Source organism: Phoxinus phoxinus (genome assembly GCF_949152265.1).
Source record: "Phoxinus phoxinus genome assembly, chromosome: 21".
Lineage (NCBI taxonomy): Eukaryota > Metazoa > Chordata > Actinopteri > Cypriniformes > Leuciscidae > Phoxinus > Phoxinus phoxinus.
Window position 1 is genome coordinate 18,627,925 of NC_136896.1, and position 21,426 is coordinate 18,649,350.

General features: G+C 38.7%; 1 protein-coding gene across 1 annotated transcript in view; it reads right to left on the reverse strand.

Moving 5' to 3' along the window:
- The window catches only part of plcd3b (phospholipase C, delta 3b), a 69,250-nt gene extending 48,115 nt beyond the window's left edge, over positions 1-21,135 (reverse strand). Inside the window, exons 1-9 of the mRNA XM_079595429.1 lie at positions 21,034-21,135; positions 20,509-20,608; positions 19,779-19,946; positions 7,406-7,634; positions 5,577-5,706; positions 5,103-5,328; positions 4,781-4,982; positions 1,278-1,419; positions 485-637 (exon numbers count right to left, since the gene is read on the reverse strand). Of these exons, the coding sequence (XP_079451555.1) occupies positions 485-637; positions 1,278-1,419; positions 4,781-4,982; positions 5,103-5,328; positions 5,577-5,706; positions 7,406-7,634; positions 19,779-19,946; positions 20,509-20,608; positions 21,034-21,084 (1,401 nt within the window). The 5' untranslated portion in view covers positions 21,085-21,135. The remainder of the gene's footprint in view (positions 1-484; positions 638-1,277; positions 1,420-4,780; positions 4,983-5,102; positions 5,329-5,576; positions 5,707-7,405; positions 7,635-19,778; positions 19,947-20,508; positions 20,609-21,033) is intronic.
- Between the last annotated feature and the right edge of the window lie 291 nt (positions 21,136-21,426).

Here is a 21,426-nt window from a genome sequence, read left to right on the forward strand (position 1 = left end):
TTTTAAAAATTACCATTCAGAATTGTTTTGTAAGAGCCGTGTTTGAGGAGGTTCTGCTTGACTCTCTTCATTGCCGCTTTCTGGGTCTGATTCTGGCTCAAACTGTACGGCAGTATTGACACCATTATTTACATTTGACCGGATCACATGCAACTTTCGCCCGTAAAGGTGATGGGCGTGAATTTTCACGGACAACGTGCACTATGCAGTTTAGCCAATTACAACACACCGGCCCAACTAGCCAATCTGAGCCCATTGCCTGTTTCTGAGGGAGTGGTTTCATAGAATCAGGAAGTCAACCGGTCGTTCAAATGACAGAGGAGAAATCAGCTTACAATAAAGGTGAAATTTATTAAAAATAAGGCTTAAAAAAAAAAAAGACTTAGACATGTTATATTGCACCCCATAAACACAATCATGCAAAGAAAAAAAAGCAGTAAACCACCCCTTTAATGGAAACTCTTTTAAGGAAAGGCCGACTTACCTCTGGTGATGGTAGCCACTGAAGCGGCTTGTCATTGAGAGGTTTGGTGAGCAGTTTGTCTCCCAGAATTGACTGCAGCAGTTGGGCCATCATTGTCTGCTGCTCCACACAGCAGTGGTTCTCCAGAGACAGAATAAGAGGATATGGAGAAGTCTAGAAAATAAGCATATATTTATGTATACATATGTATTTGTGTATTATGTTTTATTTTATTTTGCCTTTTGGTATTTTTATTTTCAAAGGAAAGAGGCTAAACACAATATGTAGACTGACAAATGGGGTCTCCTTTAGAAGCACTAATCACCTTGGCGAATTGGTGAGTGGAATTTGCATGACGATGTACAATAAACTTCATAAAACTGATTAGTAAAGTTTTGGCAATCATTAGGATGGGGTTCGCTTTCTGGTTCTGACATGTTATTGTGTGAGAATGTCCTCTCTTTTTTTCCACCGGAGCATGAGCTCTTGAAGCTCCGCCCTCTTCTTGAAAGGTGGCTGAGAGCAGCAAATTATTTGCATTTAAAGGGAAAGACACAAAAACGGTGCGTTTTTGCTCACCCCCAAAAAGTGGCAATTTTAACATGTTATAAAAAATTATCTGTGGGGTATTTTGAACTAAAACTTCACATACACACTCTGGGAAAATCAGAGACATATTTTACATCTTGTAAAAGTAGCATAATAGGTGCCCTTTAAGGTAAAAAATAAATAAGTAAATAACCGTTTGGATTATTTCCCAAAATAAATGCATCACCCATTGAGCTGAAGATGAAGAGCTACTTCCTGTGCTCACCCTGAAAGCATATTCAGCAATGACCTTCACCACCTCACTAAATGGCACTTTAGATGTGAGGGTGTGCCCATGGTAAATAACTGGCTCATTTTCCCCATCCCAGCAGTCCAGCTCCACACAGCGACAGCCTTGTCTTAGAGCTCTGTGCCACAAACAAACATAAACACTTTTACAATATTTGCTCAAGAAAAAGTATGAAGGTAAAAGAGACTCGAGAGCACGTAGATGTGAATTTGAGAACTTGTACAATAAATATTTGTACTTGTACGCGATCATTTACACTCACAGCTCCGATGTGAAAACCTGTAAAATAAAAATCTGAAGTTGAATGTTAAAATTTGCACTCGCAGACAATAGTCACAAACTTGTGATCTGAATTTGAAGCTGTAGACAAGTAGTCACAAATGTGTAAAATGCCATTCACAAAAATACAATGACAGTCACAAACTTGTAATATATTTGCATGTAATATTACATTCGCAGTACAACCTCAATTAGGCACTTGCACCTTCACAAATCTATCACTAAAATTTCAAATTTTGCGCCTTGATTTTTGCTACTCTTTTCGCTATATATTCATAGACGGTATATAAACTGGGCACAGCGACCCCATAGGTTTCAACAGAGAAAAGTAAAGTGAATTAGAAGCACTCACTTCCTGATGGCTGAGCGTACTGGCGCAGGCTCAAACTGAGCATGACGACGTAGATGTGACGTGAAAAACATGTATGACAGTTGTAAGTCTTCTAGTAGCTGTGCCAAGAGAAATCTGAATTATTCCCTTCCGAATCCGAATTATTCCCTTGAATCTTTATCGGACTTTATGCCTCCACGTCCCCCCGATTGCTTGTGAGCTGTCTATACGATAATTTCTCAACTGTGCGAGAGAGTCGGGTGATTATGAGACAATCGTTAGCCTATTTTTACAAAAACTGCTTCTACAGGGCCATAACGTAAGATACAAGGTAATGGACCCTTTTATACATTGTCGTGTTTCTTTAGAAATAAATAATGGCCAAATTGAGTCTTTAAACGCCTCAGATGTAAAGTTATTCGCTGTCAAAGTAACGCCAAAATGAATGGGAGTTAATGGAATGCTAACAGCGGGTGATGGCTTGAAAGCCAATGGCTGCCCCTCATGGGGAAGCTTCGGTTTACGGTGGATGGATTACCCCCTTGCATATTAGGTGCAAAACTAACTTGTGCACTTGCAACTCAGTGGTGGCGAGAGAGAAAGGGGGGAGGGAGCGGGGGTGTTCAAAGGACCACTTTTATTGGTTGGCGCCTATAGCCAATGAAATGGGACTTCTCGGGGGCACTCTGAAACGCTAGCTTAATGCATTAGACTGATATTAAAATAAATAAATGATATTATCAAACTCAGTATCATACTAATAATGCATACTACAGAAAAGCAGATGGGCAATACTTGTATATATATATATATATATATATATATATTGACTAATAAATATAATATAATATATATATATATATATATATATATATATATATATATATATATATATATATATATATATTACTATTTTGTCAAAAAAATATGGTTAGAGCTAAAACAATAAAAAATTAAATCAATCATAAACGTTATAAAGTAAAGTATTAAAAATGGATATTCATTCTGAAATTTGCTAAAGATTGCATTTAACAGTGTTAGTCATTTATTACTTGTGTGTTAGATGACGGTAAAGATAATCTAAATTTAAAAATAGGATAAATATATATATATATATATATATATATATATATATATATGACATATTATGTGTTTTTTTATGCTTTTTAAATGTATTCATATAGTCCTATATTGGATATTGATTTGTTCAGACTGAGGCTGGGTTCTCCAAAGGTTTTTTTTTTTTCTCCATTAGGTCACCTGATGGAGTTTTTCGTTTCCTTGCCACTGTTGCCTTTGGCTTGCTCAGTTGGGGATATTCAATTTAATTAATCAATGAATAATACTATTGATTAGCATTACCAAACATGGACGTTTTATTATTATTTTAATTTAATACTGTGAAGCTGCTTTGATACAATCTGTATTGTGAAAAGCGCTATACAAATATTCTTGACTTGACTTGATTTTCATTTATCCTATCTTTACATTTATATTGACTAGCAATATCCAGTACTTTGCTATCTATATTGCCCATCTGCTTTTCTGTAGTATGCATTATTAGTATGGTGTTTACTGATATTTGATCATATAATTTATTTATTTTAATATCAGTCTAATGCATTAAAGGTGCTATGTGGAGTTTTTCTACTAAAATTAATAATTTGCCTGTGTGTGAAGGGGTTGTAATCTCACAATAAAATTATCCACTTGGAAGGTTTTGCTATTACCTCTGAAAGCAAGTATTCATATTTCTATGTGAAGTCTCCGGGTAGGATTTGCCGCGAAATCCAGTGACGTGACTTAGACCTACATGCGCACTTCCGAGCCTCTCACCTCGTCTACTGACTTTTTGTCAAGCACTCGCTTGTAAACGTATTGGTTGCAATCTGAAACATCACCACTAGATCCTGCTGAAAACACCACATAGCCCCTTTAAGCCATGTTAACGCTTCAGAGCGTCCCCGAGGACACGGGTTTCGTGACATCATCGCATACAATAGACGTCAATAAACGTGTGACGGCACGCCCAATGACATAGCCCGCCAAAATGGGGGTGGCTTAGCGTATATAAGAAGGCTCAGAAGCTGCTAACACTGATTTTTCATCTCTTCAGCGGGGTCTACGCATCGCTGGACTCAGAGAAGCCGCCGCCGTCGAAACCAGCGACCAGCTAGCTTAGGAAAGCGTCGTCTGCCGTCTTCGCCACCTTCAGCCATCCGTGCCTGCTACGCTATCCGGCAACAGAAGTATCGTTTTTTAAAAACTGAGAATCTCTCCGTAAACTCACGTGCTAAAAGAGCGAGGCGTTTGTTGCAAAATGCCTCGATTTTCCTGCGGCTCGTGCCGGAGACCGCCACGTGATCTGCGCTCTCTGCCTGGGCCGTGAACATGCAGCCCTCGCTCTCTCTTCGGGTGGCTGCATCCATTGGGAAGAACTGGCAATGTCGACCCTGCGGGCTCTACTTGCCGTGTTTGACGCCGAAGCTGTAGCTCCGCCTCTCTCCTGTGGCCCGCGGAAGAAGAAGCGCCGTGCCCAGAGACCGGGCTCCACTCAGCCTCCGCCATCTTCGCAGCGACGACAGGACGGCCGCGCTTGATCGCGCTCGAACAGCCGTTACGTTAGGTAACCGAGTACGTTTTCACATCGGAGCTGTGAGTGTAAATGTTTGTGTACAAGTTCTCAAATTCACATCTACGTGCTCTCGAGTTTTGCTACTCTTTTACTTTCATAAAAAAACCATATGTGTGAAATATGTTTGTAAGATTTCACTGAAAAGGTATCTCGTCCAGTATGCATTTAAATGTGAACACGTTATCAGCTTAAAGCACCAGTGCTGTCTTTTTTTTATAAATTTGAGCATTTTACCTGATATAAGCGTGAACGCTGCTCTCGCTGATGAGTTGATCTTTAGTGAGGTAGGTGTTATGTGAGGAGGAGATAAAGTAGTGACTGAGTGGGCGGCTCATGTCCTGGTAGACTCTGCTGTGCTCTGGGTTATACACATCATTCTCCTTAGACAGCATGTACATGGTGAAACCATTGGGTGTCATAAACTGGTTCTTCTGGGCTGCAAAAGACAGAACAAAGATGCATCTCTACGGTCAGTATAACATGCCTGGAAAAAAAGTGCAAATTGCAATAAACTACTGTAATACTGATTGTTACTGTAAATTAAGTGTACAAATACCCCATTCATTGAGTTCATAGTTGAGAATAAGGCTCTGAGCATGCACAAGTGTGTGGTCCTCGCCCTGGTCTTTCAGGAATTCTCGCAAATCCACGGTGGACAAGACACAACCATTAGCGGAGTACTGCTGAAACACTGCATCCAGCTCAGGCCGACGTAGCAACTCACGGCAAAACAGCTCAATTTCCTCATGTTCAAGCCGTCCGTCTTCTGATTTATCACACTTCTGATACACAATTTATATATTTATACACATATCAAGCAAATTCATTTATTTTAATTTATCCATTCTAATAAATAAAAAAAGGATTTTAAGAGCATGAAATACCTTTCATGTTCTTAAAATCCATTTTTTCTTTAGTGTTCATTATTGTCTGTGTTGCTTTTACATAACTTTATTTGTTCTGTAATGAAAGTATTTCCAATGGAAGCATTTCAAAGCAGGTCAAGTACTTGTTAGGAATAAAGGCTGACCTTAAATAGGTTGGCAGCATATTCGTCATTCAGGTCAATGTTGATCATCTTGAAAAGGATCTGGACCTCCTTGTATGACATCTTGCCATCTTTGTTCATATCAGCTTGTTTCAGGTAGCCATAAATCCAAGTGAGAGTGGTCAAGGGTATTAACCGGTTAAAATTGGATTATCAGTTTAATGCATTAAATTAGTATTATACAGTTTATTGTCTTTCATTTTCAAACGTTTTCCTACATTTATAAACTGAATAACAGAATCTCAATCAGCTCCCTAGATTATGAATCAGTACATTGTGTACACAAATTCTGGCATTGATAAAGACCAATACATTTGGATAACAATTACTCTATTTCCAGCAACATGACAATGTCACTACTGGTATTTATGAACGGCAGAACTAATATTTTTCTGACATAATTTTTTTTACTTCTATTTATAGCCTATAGTATGATGAATACTTTGTTACATTTCACTTAAATATATCTGCTGTAACTTAATTATAAATTCATGCTCGGAATTTGTGCTCTGCATTTCACCCATCAAAGTGCGCACACACACAGCAGTGAGTATTGAACACACACACACACACACACACACACACACACACACACACCGTGAGCAGCCATTTTTTGAGCATTAGGTGCCTTGAGCAAGGCAACCTCATTGTGGGTAATGAAAATGGAATAGTGCACTGTTCATTCACTCCCTCCACCTACATTTCCTGCCGGTACTGTGACTCAAACCTGTGACCTTCGGGTCACAAGTCCAACTCTCTAACCATTAGGCCACAACTGCCCCACAAGTTTATAATTTAAGGATCACTATCCTTGGAGATGCTGGGGATTGAACCCAGGACCTCATTCATGCAAAGCAGGTAGTTTCATTGCACTGAAAGGATTTTGTGATTGAGAGAGAAACGTCTCATTACAGCCTGTGGTGGACATCCAACCTGGCCAAGTGTGATGTCAGAAGCCACGCCCATGTCCAAATACGAAAAATTATCATTGGTCTGATTTTTCCCAAACAAGTTCAGCAGAAACTCCGCCCTGCAGCCGATTCTTAAGATTTTATAGGTCATGTCAATCACAGTATTGATTGCCTACACCAAACACTGATCCCTAAACCTACCCGTTATTGTAACCTTACGCATAAAAAACACTTTTAATCTAAAACCTACATACTGAAACCCACCTAAAACCTACCCTACCTATTGGACATGGGAGTGGCTTCTGACATCACACTTGGATGTGGGTGGGGTTGGATCTCCACCACAGGATGCAGCGAGCCCTACTTCGAGAGAGACAGCTGTTAAAATGGCTCCCTGATCAGTGCCATGACTACTGAACAAAGGGATCTAATTCAGACGCACCCTAAATGTGTTAGGGCAGTGCCCATATTTAGTTTATCATAAAACTAGGCTGAGGGAGATATAAAAGGTATTCATTTTAATCAGATATTCAATAGGTTGTACTTAGTGATTATTCACTCACAACGCGTGTTTGCATTTAAAATACAAGAAGCAGCGGATTGAAATGGACAATAATGCAGGAATAGAGGCGTGTTTTTAAAGGTCTAACTTAATTTAACAAGGTATAAAAAGGTGGCACTCATGTGCGAGATGTTGAAAAAGCAGCACAACGGTCTGTTTTTTACGCCGGTTGGCACACAAACTCAAAACTAGCGTGGCACTTCAGAGTCCATGTGTTCTTTTTAATGTTCCATATACTGAATAATCTGTGAACAGACCCTGGGTGATTTGATTATGACCTGGACTACTGAGCAGGGACTGTAGAGTAGAACTGAATCTGATTATCTGCTGAAGGATATTTGTCGAGTTTCTCTTTCTGGGTCATGTTGTTGACTCTGCCCTGGAGGGTTCGAATGCCACTGACCCAGTGCTGGGCTTCCTCTTTTGTGTCACACTGGAGATCCAAGCTCTTCCTCCCTCCTTTGAACAAAATGGTGAGACACTGCTCTTCTGGAAGCGAGGTTGCCAGGTTTCTCAACGTCTCAGACTTACAGCCCTCCCAAACGCACTCCACGTCCATAACAGAGACTGATAGGAAAGAAAGTATTTTTAATTTTACAAAACCAACATAGTTTAACCAAACATTTAAAATAATACTGCTAATATTGACAGAAAATATTGTTTTTACCAATAAGAAAACAAACAATGATTAAGCCAACACACAGACAACTTTGCTTTTCCTGTGTATAGAGTCAATAGTCAGTAGACCAAATGCCAAAACATCTAATACATTTAGAAAATGTTTTAAAAGTAGACAACAGCGGCCTAAAACCTAGAGCAGGCTATTGACTTTTTGCTCCAAAAAAATCTCAATATGTGTGTCCTGTCAACTGTTTAAATAACTTTTAATAGAAATTAATTTGCTGAGAGACTAAACCTAAATGTTACACTCTCAGAAAAAAAGGTACAAAAGCTGTCACTGGGGTGGTACCTTTTCAAAAGGTACACCTTTGTACCTAAAGAGTGTACATTGGTACCTTACTAGTACCTAAAGTGTACATATTGGTATCTAAAAGAAACAAAAGTGTATCTTTTGAAAGGGTACCACCTCAGTGACAGCTTTTGTACCTTTTTTTCCGAGAGTGTATATATAAAAGTAATTTTCATACTAATTTATAAAAAGCACACCTTACACAGCCTGTATTAAAGGGATGGTTCGGTAATTTCAACCTAGGGTCCTTTGCACCATGACCTTGAGCCAAACACACGCCCAGAAGCTTTTTTTCCCTTGGTCGAACATTATTAAAGTTAGATTTTATTTAGAGATATCAGCCGAATGGCTTAGTGCAGGAGCTAATGGATCCAAGGTTGTGGTAAATTACCTCATTAATAAAAAAAATTAACAATTTTTTTACTGCATTAGATTGAACTGCGAAGGGTCATAGCACTTACATACTGTTGTCCTACTGCTAGTTTAATTGCCTCTATTATTCTCATTTGTAAGTCGCTTTGGATAAAAGCGTCTGCTAAATGAATAAATGTAAATGTAATAAAGCCCGGAATGGTCAAGTCAAGTCAAGTCATCTTCATTTATATTGCGCTTTTAACAATGTAGATTGTTTCAAAGCAGCTTTACAGAGATAAACGTATAATTTAAGATAACAGATTGTTTTGGCTTTATAGCGGTTCTTGAATAAAAATATTTTCCAGCTAAAGTTAGTTTTGATTGATTCACTTCCGGCGAAGTGATCATTTGTTTTTGAATTTGCTAAGACGACACCGTTTTTTAAAACAGACTTTAAACGCAAACTTGTGATAAACAGGAAATGTAATTCCCTGCAAACCATGCCTAAACAAACTACTTGTTTTAAATTTAGATACAGAATTTTATTTTATCACTTCGGGGTAGGTACGCGAGCCAAAATTCCCCACAACGCTTTATCTGTAGAGTGGTAAAGGGATCCTCCATAGGGAGAGACTAGTTGGCACTTCAGCACTACGTTGTCATCGGGTCCAGGCGAAGGTCCTTCGTCAGATCTGGATACGGTCTGGATCTAGCAGGCTGTGGGAAAACGTTGGGATAAACAAAGACACTAAAATTAGCGAAGATGCCATTCTTCTTATGATGTAACGAATACATCAGGATATAAGGGAAGTGTTCCCAGTTCCGGCTGACCTAATCTATGCAGCCTAACATTGAGTTATAGAAGTCTATAATGTATTATGTGAATACTAGGTTAAAGAGATGTGTCTTTAATCTAGCTTTGAACTGACAGAGTGTGTCTGCTTCCCGGACAATGGTAGGAAGATTGTTCCAAAGTTTTGGTGCTAAATAGGAAAAGGATCTACCGCCAGCAGTCGATTTTGATATTCTAGGTATTTTTAACTGGCCGGAATTTTGAGACCGCAATAGACGTGAATGACTATAATGCGTTAAGAGCTCGCTCAAGTACTGCGGAGCTAAACCATTTAATGCTTTGTAAGTAATCAGCAATATTTTAAAATGTATACGATGTTTAATAGGCAGCCAATGCAGTGTTGACAGGAACCGGGCTAATATGGTCATACTTCCTGGTTCTGGTAAGAACTCGAGCTGCTGCGTTTTGAACTAGCTGTAGTTTGTTTATTAAGCGTGCAGGGCAACCACCTAGTAGAGCATTACAATAATCTAGCCTTGAGGTCATGAACGCATTAACTAATTGTTCCGCATTTGTCAATGAGAGCATATGGCGTAATTTAGATATATTTTTAAGATGGAAAAATGCGGTTTTACATATACTAGACACGTGACTTTCAAATGAAAGGTTGGATTGGTATCAAAGAGCACAGCCAGGTTCCTAACCGACGACGAAGACTTAACAGAGCAGCCATCAAGTGTTAGACAGTACTCTAGGTTATTACGTGAGGAAGTTTGTTGTCCAATAATTAGAATCTCTGTTTTTTCAGAATTTAGTAGTAGGAAATTACTAGTCATACAATTTTTTATATCAGCTATGCATTCCGTTAATTTTGTGAATTGGTAGGTTTCGTTAGGATTTGAAGAAATATACAGCTGAGTATCGTCGGCATAACAGTGAAAGCTAATTCCATGTTTCCTAATGATATATCCTAATGGTAGCATGTACAGAGTGAACAGCAGCGGTCCTAGTACTGAGCCTTGTGGTACGCCATACTGAACTTGTGATCGATAAGACATCTCGTCATTTACTGCTACAAACTGATAACGGTCAGATGATTTAAACCATGCTAGTGCAATTCCACTAATGCCAACATAGTTCTCTAGTCTATATAAAAGGATGTTGTGGTCAATGGTGTCAAATGCAGCACTAAGATCAAGTAACACTAATAGAGAGATACAACCACGATCGGATGATAAGAGCAAATCATTTGTGATTCTAACGAGAGCTGTCTATGGTACGGTCTAAATCCGGACTGAAAATTCTCGCAGATATAATTTCTTTCTAGAAAGGAACATAGTTGTGAGGATACTGCTTTTTCTAATATCTTTGACAGAAAAGGCAGATTCGAGATCGGCCTGTAATTGACTAATTTTGCATGAACAAGTTGCGTTTTTTTAACAAGCGGTTTAATCATAGCCAGCTTAAAAGTTTTTGGTACGTATCCTAGAGACAAAGATTAATTAATGATATTAAGAAGAGGATCTATGACATCTGGAAGCATCTCTTTCAGTAGCTTAGTCGGTATATAGGGTCTAACATACACGTTGTCGATTTAGATGATTTAACGAGTTTGCAAAATTCTTCCTCTCCTATAGCAACAAATTAATCAAAAATTTTCTCAGGGAGACTACAATGCACTGCCTGATGCGATACTGTAGTAGATGGTTGCATATTTATAATTTTGTCCCTAATATTATCAATCTTATAAGTGAAGAAGTTCATAAAGTCATTACTGCTGTGTTGCTTGGAAACATCTGGGTTTGAAGCTTTCTTTTTAGTTAGTTTAGCCACTGTTTCAAATAAATACCTAGGATTGTGTTTATTTTCTTCTAATAGGGTTGAAAAATAAGCAGATCTAGCAGCTTTTAAAGCCTCTCTGTAAGTAATCGAGCTCTCCTTCCATGAAATCCGAAATACCTCTAGTTCTTCTACGCTATCTGAGATGATGAAACTGATTAGGAAGATTATTGATAAAGCAATCTTTAGTGGCAGAAGTGATAGATCTAACATATTTATAACACGTAGTCGGCTTTGCAGCCTTGGCTAAATGTAATTTACATGAGACTAGATAATGATCTGAGATGTCATCGCTCTTCTGCAGAATTTCAAAGGCATCAACATCTATTCCATGTGATACTATTAGATCTAGAATATGATTACAGCAATGAGTAGGTCCTGACACGTGTTGTCTAACTCCAATTGAGTTTAAAATGTCTTTAAATGCCAATCCCAATGCATCTTTTTCATTATCTATGTGTATATTAAAATCACCAACAATTAGTACTTTTTCTGCAGCCAATACTAATTCTGATAGAACGTCCACAAATTCTTTGATAAAATCTTTATGGTGCCCTGGTGGCCTGTATACAGTAGCCAGCAGAACTCTCAAACGTGATTTATCGTTTACACTAGATATTTTTACATTAAGCACCAACACTTCAAAAGAAGTATATATTAAACTAGATTTCTTAGTGGTTTTGAAAATATTACTATAAATTACAGCAACACCTCCCCCTTTGTGTTTCAGACGAGGTTCATGTTTATAACCGTAATCTTGTAGGGTTGACTCATTTAAAGCAATGTAATCGTTTGGTTTTAGCCAGGTTTCTGTCAAACACAGCACATCTAGGTTATAATCTGAAATCATATCATTAACTATTAGCACTTTTGAAGTATGCGATCGGATATTCAGCAACCCAAGCTTTATCATTTGCTCATCTGTATTATATCTGTTTTTTTTGTTTGTTGAACATCAATAAAAATTTTAACCTTAGATGGGTTTGGACATTTTTTTGGATTACCAAATTCGGGGAACAGACACATCATCTCTATGTGATGATATCTAGGTGAAAGAGTCTCTATGTGATGGGATTTATCTGACCTGGGTGACGTTAGACAGCTAGCAGACGGTCGGTTAAGCCAGTCTGTCTGCTTCCTGACCTGAGCCCCAGATTGTCATGTTTTATCTCTAAGACTATGAGCCAAATTACTAGAGAGAAGAGCAGCACCATCCCAAGAGGGATGAATACCATCTCTTTTCAACAGGTCAGGTCTGCCCAAAAAACTTTTCCAATTGTCTATGAATTCTATATTAATTTGCGGACACCACCTAGACAGCCAGCCATTAAGTGAACACAATCTACTAACTATCTCATCACTCCTGCGAACAGGAAGGGGGTCAGAGCAAATTATAGTGCGTCATAACCACTTGACTCTCTGTCGTACAGTCAAGAAATTACCGTATAGACAGGCGGAGAAGCTCGCAAGCAATCGGGGGGACGTAGAGGCATAAAGTCCGATAAAGTCTAGAAGCCCATAGAGAGTCATAAAGTTGATCCTGCTGCTAGCTCATGGACAGCTAATGCTCACGCTCTCCGTCTCTGCGAGATTCGGAAGGGAATGATTCAGATTTCTCTCGGCACAGCTACTAGAAGACCTACAGCTGTCAGACAGGTTGCTCACATCACATCTACGTCGTCAAGCTCAGTTTGAGCCTGCGCAGTTCGCCCAGCCATCAGGAAGTGAGTGCTTCTAATTAACTTCACTTTTCTCCGTTGAAACCTATGGGGTCGCTGTGTCCAGTTTATATACTGTCTATGGCCGCACTCCACTTTATTCCTATGGGTGACATCATGCGACTTTGATGCACTCGCAAAGCATTTCGGGAAGGCGGCGCTGCATTTGAAAAACTGCTGCGCGTCAAAAAAGCTGGCCGATACCCATCTTTATGCAAATTAATCCGTTTAACGCGACGCAAATATCCAATAGAAGTAGAGCACATGGAGACGGGGGGAAGTCTCTCGCGGGTCCTTTGTTCAACATTTGCCGCTGGCTCAAAACCACGCGGTAAACTTGAGCAACGCCCATCAAAGTACAAATGTGAGGAGAAGTCGCGACACCATGCAACAGTCGTTCTAGAGAGAAGCGCGTGCGACCGCCGGACACCGCCCCCTTACCTGGACCCAACCCATCTCTTCACTACTCCTCCTTCACCTTTTTCCTGGCACGACGAGGACACCAGATCCCCTTTTATTCTAACACTTTATTTCTCCATTTTTGGACATCTTATGTTTATTTTATTTAATAAATGCCTCTCCGAGGCTTGACACCACTCCCACTGTGTCTGTCGTTTGCTCCTCCCGCCACAACGGTCATGTGCGATTTATGCTTATTTAAGACATAACCGACTGTGTTTGAAGGATACTCACCAAGACCGAAATTGACATGATTTTCGCATATTTTGACTGTTAAAGCGATATAATCCACGAAAAATTACTTTTGTTACCCGTGAGCTGTTTGTGAGGCGGCTTTAGCCTACTAGAAAAAAAACATCTCTCAGACAGCGCATAAGTACCGAATAGTTTAAAAACGGTAAATGCAAATGGTAAACTTTAGTTACTCATGATGCAATGCTGGCCCGATTATGCAAGTGACAATTCGGTCTATCCCGACTCCCAACGCGCGAGAGTGTAGCCTATTATCGCCACCTGCAGCATGCTTAACGCTTGCCTTGTGCAACCCATTTTGAGAGACGAGAGATAGAAGACGCAGCACCGCTGAATCACTCACGCTGTTTGTGAAATTGCGTCTCGCAGACGTTTTAAAATGACTGATTTGATTTTATAATCTGTGTGGATTAATTTACTAATACAACCTACATGCTAAAGTGTTTGCGGGAATTTCCCGCATTATAAGTGTGAGACCTGCGGGAATTTCCCGCATTATAAGTGTGAGACCTGTGGGAATGATTAAAATTATGCGCTATACCCGCAATCCCTCGCCAAAATTCGAGCCCTGTTAAAGTAATATTTTCAGAATTACTAAGAAGTCTAGTATTATTTTAAAGTGTTGGTGCTTAATATAACAATATCTAGTGTAAATGATAAATCATGTTTGAGATTTGTGCTGGCTACTGTATACAAGCCACCAGGGTACCATACAGACTTTATCAAAGAATTTGCAGACTTTCTATCAGAATTAGTATTGGCTGCAGATAAAGTACTAGTTGTTGGTGATTTTAATATACACATAGATAATGAAAAAGATGCATTGGGATTGGCAATTGGAGTTATACAACATGTGCCAGGACCTACTCATTGCCGTAATCATACTCTAGATCTAATACTATCACATGGAATAGATGTTGATGCCGTTGAAATACTGCAGCAGAGCGATGACATCTCAGATCATTATCTAGTCTCGTGTAAATTACATTTAGCCAAGGCTGCAAAGCCGACTCCGTGCAACACCGTGGTACAACGAGCACACTCGGGCCCTTAAAGGTGCCATGTGTAAAAATTGAGGTAAAAATATCCAAAAAATGAGCTACACGAATCAAAAGAATGAGAAGAAATAAGGGCGATGATGTCATAAAAAAACTGTCAAGTTATAGTGCTGCAGAGATATCAACCTTAATTAGCATTAGCATTACTAGCCACGGCCCGACAGGTGTCGTAATACTAGTTTCGGGCATGGGAGGCGGTATGCGGGCAACATAACCACCTGCCAACCTGCAATACACGAATAACTTGCACGGTTTGTGGGCGTACTTGAACCTGATGTCAATCGTGTGGAAAGTACAGCCCACTACTTCATTTCAATTCAGGGAAGAGAGCGGAAGGATGGCTGAAGCCCTTGGCAAGAGACCCCTACCACCACCACCCGCTGCAGGGGAAAAACCGCGCTCTGAAGCACAAATCAAATCAGATATGAAAAGGACCGCTCGTCACGGTCCGGGAGCGGTCGGGGGACGGCGAGCGAACTGCAGCGCATAGCCCTGTTTTACAACGTTCAACACCCATTCTGACACGCCCGGGATCGCTTCCCATGCTTTCGCACGCATAGCTAGGGGCAGAATGGTCTCCGTGTTCTGACCGCCGCACTGCGCGGGTTCGAGAAACTGAAACGGAGGTATCAACGCGGCGCGCGCGCCCTCGTTGTCTGAATATTGTTGCTCGCTGACGACAGCAGCCGGCTGTTTCACATTCAATGACTCGGTCGCTAAGGACAGAGAACAATTTGTGGCGCGAACAGGTCATTTGTAGCCTACTGTAACTTTCAACAGTGTTCGTGTTTTTCTTACCATAGTAGAGATGATCGGTTCACGTGCGCTGTCTGATGTTGACCAATGATGTTGACAAAATGCTGTCTGTCAAATTAATTAAATTCAAACAATGTGTATATACAACTCAAAATGTAATATGAACAAAACGAATATGAACATATTCACTGGTAAAGGTGAAGGGGAGTAGCTTGAAGATGTCATGTTTCAAAATAACTTGATATCACCCAACGTTCCTCTGGAGGCAAAACGTCCTCTATTAGGCTTCGGCTATGGCTCTAGGGTTGTTGTGAACATAGATATTATATAAATTTTAACATTACCGTCTTATTGGTTGTATTTTGTGAATTGAATATTACCAGATAATTGAGAAGGAGCAAGGATCTTTGATATTACTGTAGCCTACTGAAATCGTAGCCAGCTAACGCTATGTTTACTGCATCACAAATAACCTATATATGTATACTACAGGGCCGTTGAATGCTTGTATCTGATAACCGTGAAGCTCTTGTAATTATTACAATGTCGACATGGAGAGGTTGGGTAAAGTAATAATTACAAGAGCTTCACGGTTATCAGATACAAGCATTCAACGGCCCTGTAGTATACATATATAGGTTATTTGTGTTTGTGCACGTGATATCAGGAAGCAATGTAGTTACCTGTGTAATACACACATGACGGCAATGCGCAAATCGAGTGTGTGTGTGTGTCACAAATCATTATTGTTTCTTCAACTTATTAAAATATCTTACTTTACTGCAACTATCTGTTTCTGCTTCTTTATCATATTTATAGTGTGCGATTTATAAAATACCTTATATCCTACATCACATATTTTGATTTTGGACGTCTGGTCACTTTATATCTTATATCAGAATATTATATTACTGTTAAGCCTACTATGAATATTAAAATATGCCGAACCATGTGTCCTGTATCATAGCTACATGAATGACATTTGCAGAATAAAACCCTGCGTGAAAATCAGTTCGTATTCAGTGAAGTACATTTGATGTCTATGGTTGTGAAGGTAGGGGCGGAGCATAGAGACTATGCCTTTTCTCGTCTGTTACTCTACAGTAGACCAATTCACTTTATGGAGGTATACTGCCCCCATCTGGTATGGAATGTGGAGTATGACTTGATTTTTTTGCCAGACAATACACATGGCACCTTTAAGAGAGCAGCCAGAAAAATGGAGCGCAACTGGAAAAAAACAAAACTAGAGGTATTTTGCGTTTCATGGAAAGAGAGCTCTATTGCATACAGAGAGGCTTTAAAAGCTGCTAGATCTGCTTATTTTTCAACCCTATTAGAAGAAAGTAAACATAATCCTAGGTATTTATTTGAAACAGTGGCTAAACTAACTAAAAAGAAAGCTTCAAACCCAGAAGTTTCCAAGCAACACAGCAGTAATGACTTTATGAACTTCTTCACTTATAAGATCGATAATATCAGGGACAAAATTATAAATATGCAACCATCTACTACAGTATCGCATCAGGGAGAGCATTGTAGTCTCCCTGAGGAAAGATTAGATTCATTTATTGCTATAGGAGAGGAAGAATTTTCTAAACTTGTTAAATCATATAAATCGACAACATGTTAGACCCTATACCGACTAAGCTACTGAAAGAGATGCTTCCAGATTTCATAGATCCTCTTCTTAATATCATTAATTCGTCTTTGTCTCTAGGATACGTACCAAAAACCTTTAAGCTGGCTATGATTAAACCGCTTGTTAAAAAAACGCAACTTGATCCAACAAAACTAGTCGATTACAGGCCGATCTCGAATTTGCCTTTTCTGTCAAAGATACTTGAAAAGGCAGTATCCTCACAACTGTGTTCCTTTCTAGAAAGAAATTATATCTGCAAGGATTTTTAGTCTGGATTTAGACCGTACCATAGTACCGAGACACAAATTATTTGCTCTTATCATCTGATCGTGGTTGTATCTCTCTATTGGTGGTGTTACTCGATCTTAGTGCTGCATTTGACACTATTGACCACAACATTCTTTTAAATAGACTCGAACATTATGTTGGCATTAGTGGAATTGCACTAGCATGGTTTAACTGACCGTTATCAGTTTGTACAAAGCATTAAATGGTTTAGCTCCGCAGTACTTGAGCGAGCTCTTAACACATTATAGTCCTTCACGTCTATTGCGGCCTCAAAATTCCGGCCAGTTAATAATACCTAGAATATCAAAATCGACTTCTGGCGGTAGATCCTTTTCCTATTTAGCACCAAAACTTTGGAACAGTCTTCCTACCATTGTCCGGGAAGCAGACACACTCTGTCAGTTCAAAGCTAGATTAAAGACACATAGCATTCACATAATACATTATAGACTTCTATAATTCAATGTTAGACTGCATAGATTAGGTCAGCCGGAACTGGGAACACCTTCCAATGTACTCGTTACATCATAAGAAGAATGGCAGATCTACGCTAATTTTAGTGTCTTTAATTATCCCGAGGTTTTCCCGCAGCCTGCTGGATCCAGGCCGTATCCAGATCTGACGAAGGACCTTCGCCTGGACCCGATGACAACGCAGTGCTGAAGTGCTAGACTAGTCTATCCCATGTGAAGGATCCCTTTACCACTCAAATAAAGCGTTGTCGGAATAATAAGTTTCGCTTATCCACCTCGAAGTGATAAAATTCTGTATAAAAATGTTTAAGGCCAGACAAGTAGTTTTTTAAGGCTTGGTTTGTAGAAAATTACAAACCTGCGAAAATATATTCAAATGCGCATAACTATAATTAATTATTCATGCGCACGTGAGCGCCATCAGCGTTTGTCACAGGTTCGCGTTTAAAGTCTGTGTAGAGAGAACGGTGTCGCCTTAGCGGTCTAATTTAATAACTAATGATCGTTGCGACGGAAGTGAATCCATCAAAACTAACTTTAGCTGCAAAATATCTTTATTTAAGAACCGCTATAAAGTCAAAACAATCTCTGTTACCTTAAATTATCCGTTTATCACTGTAAAGCCGCTTTGAAATAATCTACATTGCTAAAATCGCTATATAAATGAAGATGACTTGACTTGACTAAGCCATTTGGCTGATCAAATAAGCTCTAACTTTAATAATGTTCGACCAAGGGAAAAAAAGCTTCTGGCTTTTTTGGTGCTAGGTTGAAATTACTCCAAATTATCCCTTTAATCGAGATTTTCCGATCTTTATTATAACTGGGTGCAAAAAGAGCTTAGTAAATCATCTCCTTGTATCTCTGCATCGTGGTGCCAAAAAAAATAATTAAAATATTTGATTAAGAACCATTTTTTGAGAAGTAAATAGCACACAAGCTGCAGACATTTAAATAAGAGCTGATATACATTACTCTTTTCTTTTCTTTTTTTTGGACAAAGGCACCTGCAAACAACAACAACAAAATAATTTATTAGCAAACATTGATTGCTCAGAAGTTGCTCATTCATCGTTCAGAGGATGTTTTATTCAAATATTAACTTTGAGATGTTGCTCCTAAAAAATGTAAGGAAAAATCAACAGTTGACGTACAGTAAGAGTATAAAAATATGAAATGAATGAGGGTATCTCAGATGATTTGATATTGAAATAATCTGATGAGAAATATTGGAGTTTGTATTGAAATCTCTGACTTCTTGATACGATAATATCTTGGTTGGAGTAATGACTGCTGTAAATTATTTGCCATCACAGGAATAAATGACATTTTAAATATATATTTGAATAGTAAACAGTTACTTTAAATTGTAATAATATTTCACAATATTACGGTTTTTACTGTATCTTTGATCAAATAAATGCAGCCTTGGTAAGCATAAGATATTTCTTTCAAAAACATTTAAAAAATCTTACCAACCCCAAACTATTGAACGGTATAGTGTATGTGGAATTATTTAAGCAAATGTTGTCTAGAAGAAACAATTGAGATAACCCTTTTTTTTCTCCATTCCTACAGGCACACACACAAACACACACACACACACGCACACACACACCCTAACAGCGTTAGTGTACAAGTGTGTCCAAACACATATGTTTCAGCCACATCACACAAAACATGATCTTTTCAACTAAAAGCAATTATAGACCATAATTCTAATTTAAGACATGTGCATACTGTAGTTGCCAGGGCAATGATTATAATGCATGTACTATATGGAGCAAACCATAAAGTGAAGGGTTGCACTCTTCCCACATAGTCACAGACTGTAATTAGAGTGTAGTGAAGCTTAGAAACCCCCCGTCTGAACTACAAATATAGACCAGCCCTGTAATGACTGTCAGTGCTGTGGCCAGTAGACCTGGATCCTGCCTGTTTGGACAGCCATAATTAGGAGGTGTATTTACCGGGAGGGGCAAATACATTTCCATCATTGATTCTTCGTGAAAATCTATTTTTTTTTTTACATTTTTCACACTATATATAAAAAAAGAATATTATAATCCTAATACATATAAACACTATATGCTGAGCATGACAACTCACAGGACTGCTGAGTTTTGGCTTTGTTGGTGGCCTTGTTGGATTCACACCAGACGGTGACTCCATCGTTCAACAGCTTTAGCATGCGCTTTCTCTTCCAGCGTGGAGAACGCACCTTCATCATTGAGGAGCCCTGCAACATTGTCTTCACATCGTCATCGTCCTGGACCCCTGCAGGAGTTAATTATAAGACTGATGATTGTGGCACTCAAATCATTCTTAGGTTACTATGAAACAAAACTGTTCTAAACAAAACTGTGTGGAACATTAATAACACCTAATTCGAGTGAAGGCAAACATAATGTTTATTTTCTTGAATAGTAGGCTATAACTTTATATTTCAAAAAGAAAAAAAAACTGCCGTTTGTTCTCTTTATATCTCGTTCACTGAATGTCATTGCATTATTCATAATATTTAGGCTATAGCCTACGGACATTTTATAACATGACGAGTGGGTCTTTATCTTATCTTCATTTTAAATAAAAAGCTTTTATGTATGCCTAAAAAAAACATTGTACAAAAAAAATATATATATATAATAATGTATGCCAGTGATGGTTCTGAAAGAGAACGCGCAGCTTTGTTATAGCTAACAAATACAACTTTCACGCACATCTGACAGACAGATACACTGCGACAGATATTAAGTAAAATGAAATGTAACAGTTACAAATAGGCTATAGATAAATGAAATCTTAATAATAATAATAGCCTAATAATATAATGTCTTACCCAATTTTTTCAGGGGATCGTCTGGTTTAAGTTGGGACGTCCCGGCTCCATTCTTCTCCTTTCTCAACATGACGCAGTATAGGTCCTCTTGCGTCTTAAGCTAGAGGGTTTATGATGTGGATAAATACACGAATGGGTGTCTAGTTAGTGTTCAGTAATAATACAGCTCTAACTAAACAGTGTAGACACTGCCCCTGTCTGATGAGCTCATGAATGTTAAAAAGCTACTGTGCCGTCTATATGACTTAACGTTACATTTTATTGACTCCGGTTGTTATTTTTACAAGTCTACGATACACAAATGCTAACCTACATAAATAAAGACAGAAACGGTTACCCCTTAAGCACATAAACCATATAGGTGTCCGATAAAGATGCTATATTGTCCGATATGCTCTAAAACGGTAACCTCAACTGTAACGTTATGACGATTTATAATCGCAGCTCTTCCAAATGAGATTAGACACAGACATGGAAAAATACAGCGACTGTATCTTCAAATTAAAACGCAAAAACCAAACCCACCGAAAATACAGCAAACGGGTTTATGATGGCTGGACTATGAAGATTTACCATACAGCTTTGAGCAGACGATCCTGTGCTGAAATCCGGATTAATAAAATGTCTCCCTCTAGCGATGTCACATTTAAAAACAACCAACTCAATCAATCAAAGCTGAATTGCTATTTCAAGTGTAAGGTACAAGTTTAACGTTTATGGTGTTTTTTTCCTTCTTTTACCACCTATAAGTGATGATTGGTCTATGGTCTAAACATGCGATCTTTTTATTTAAATCCAAACAATTTGTATAGAAAATATTGTGCAATACAAGCTTAACCTAGTGAGAAACGAAATAATTTTCTCACAAAACTATAGGCTACACAATTTTTTTGTTGTTCTGTTTGCTATTTAAACATT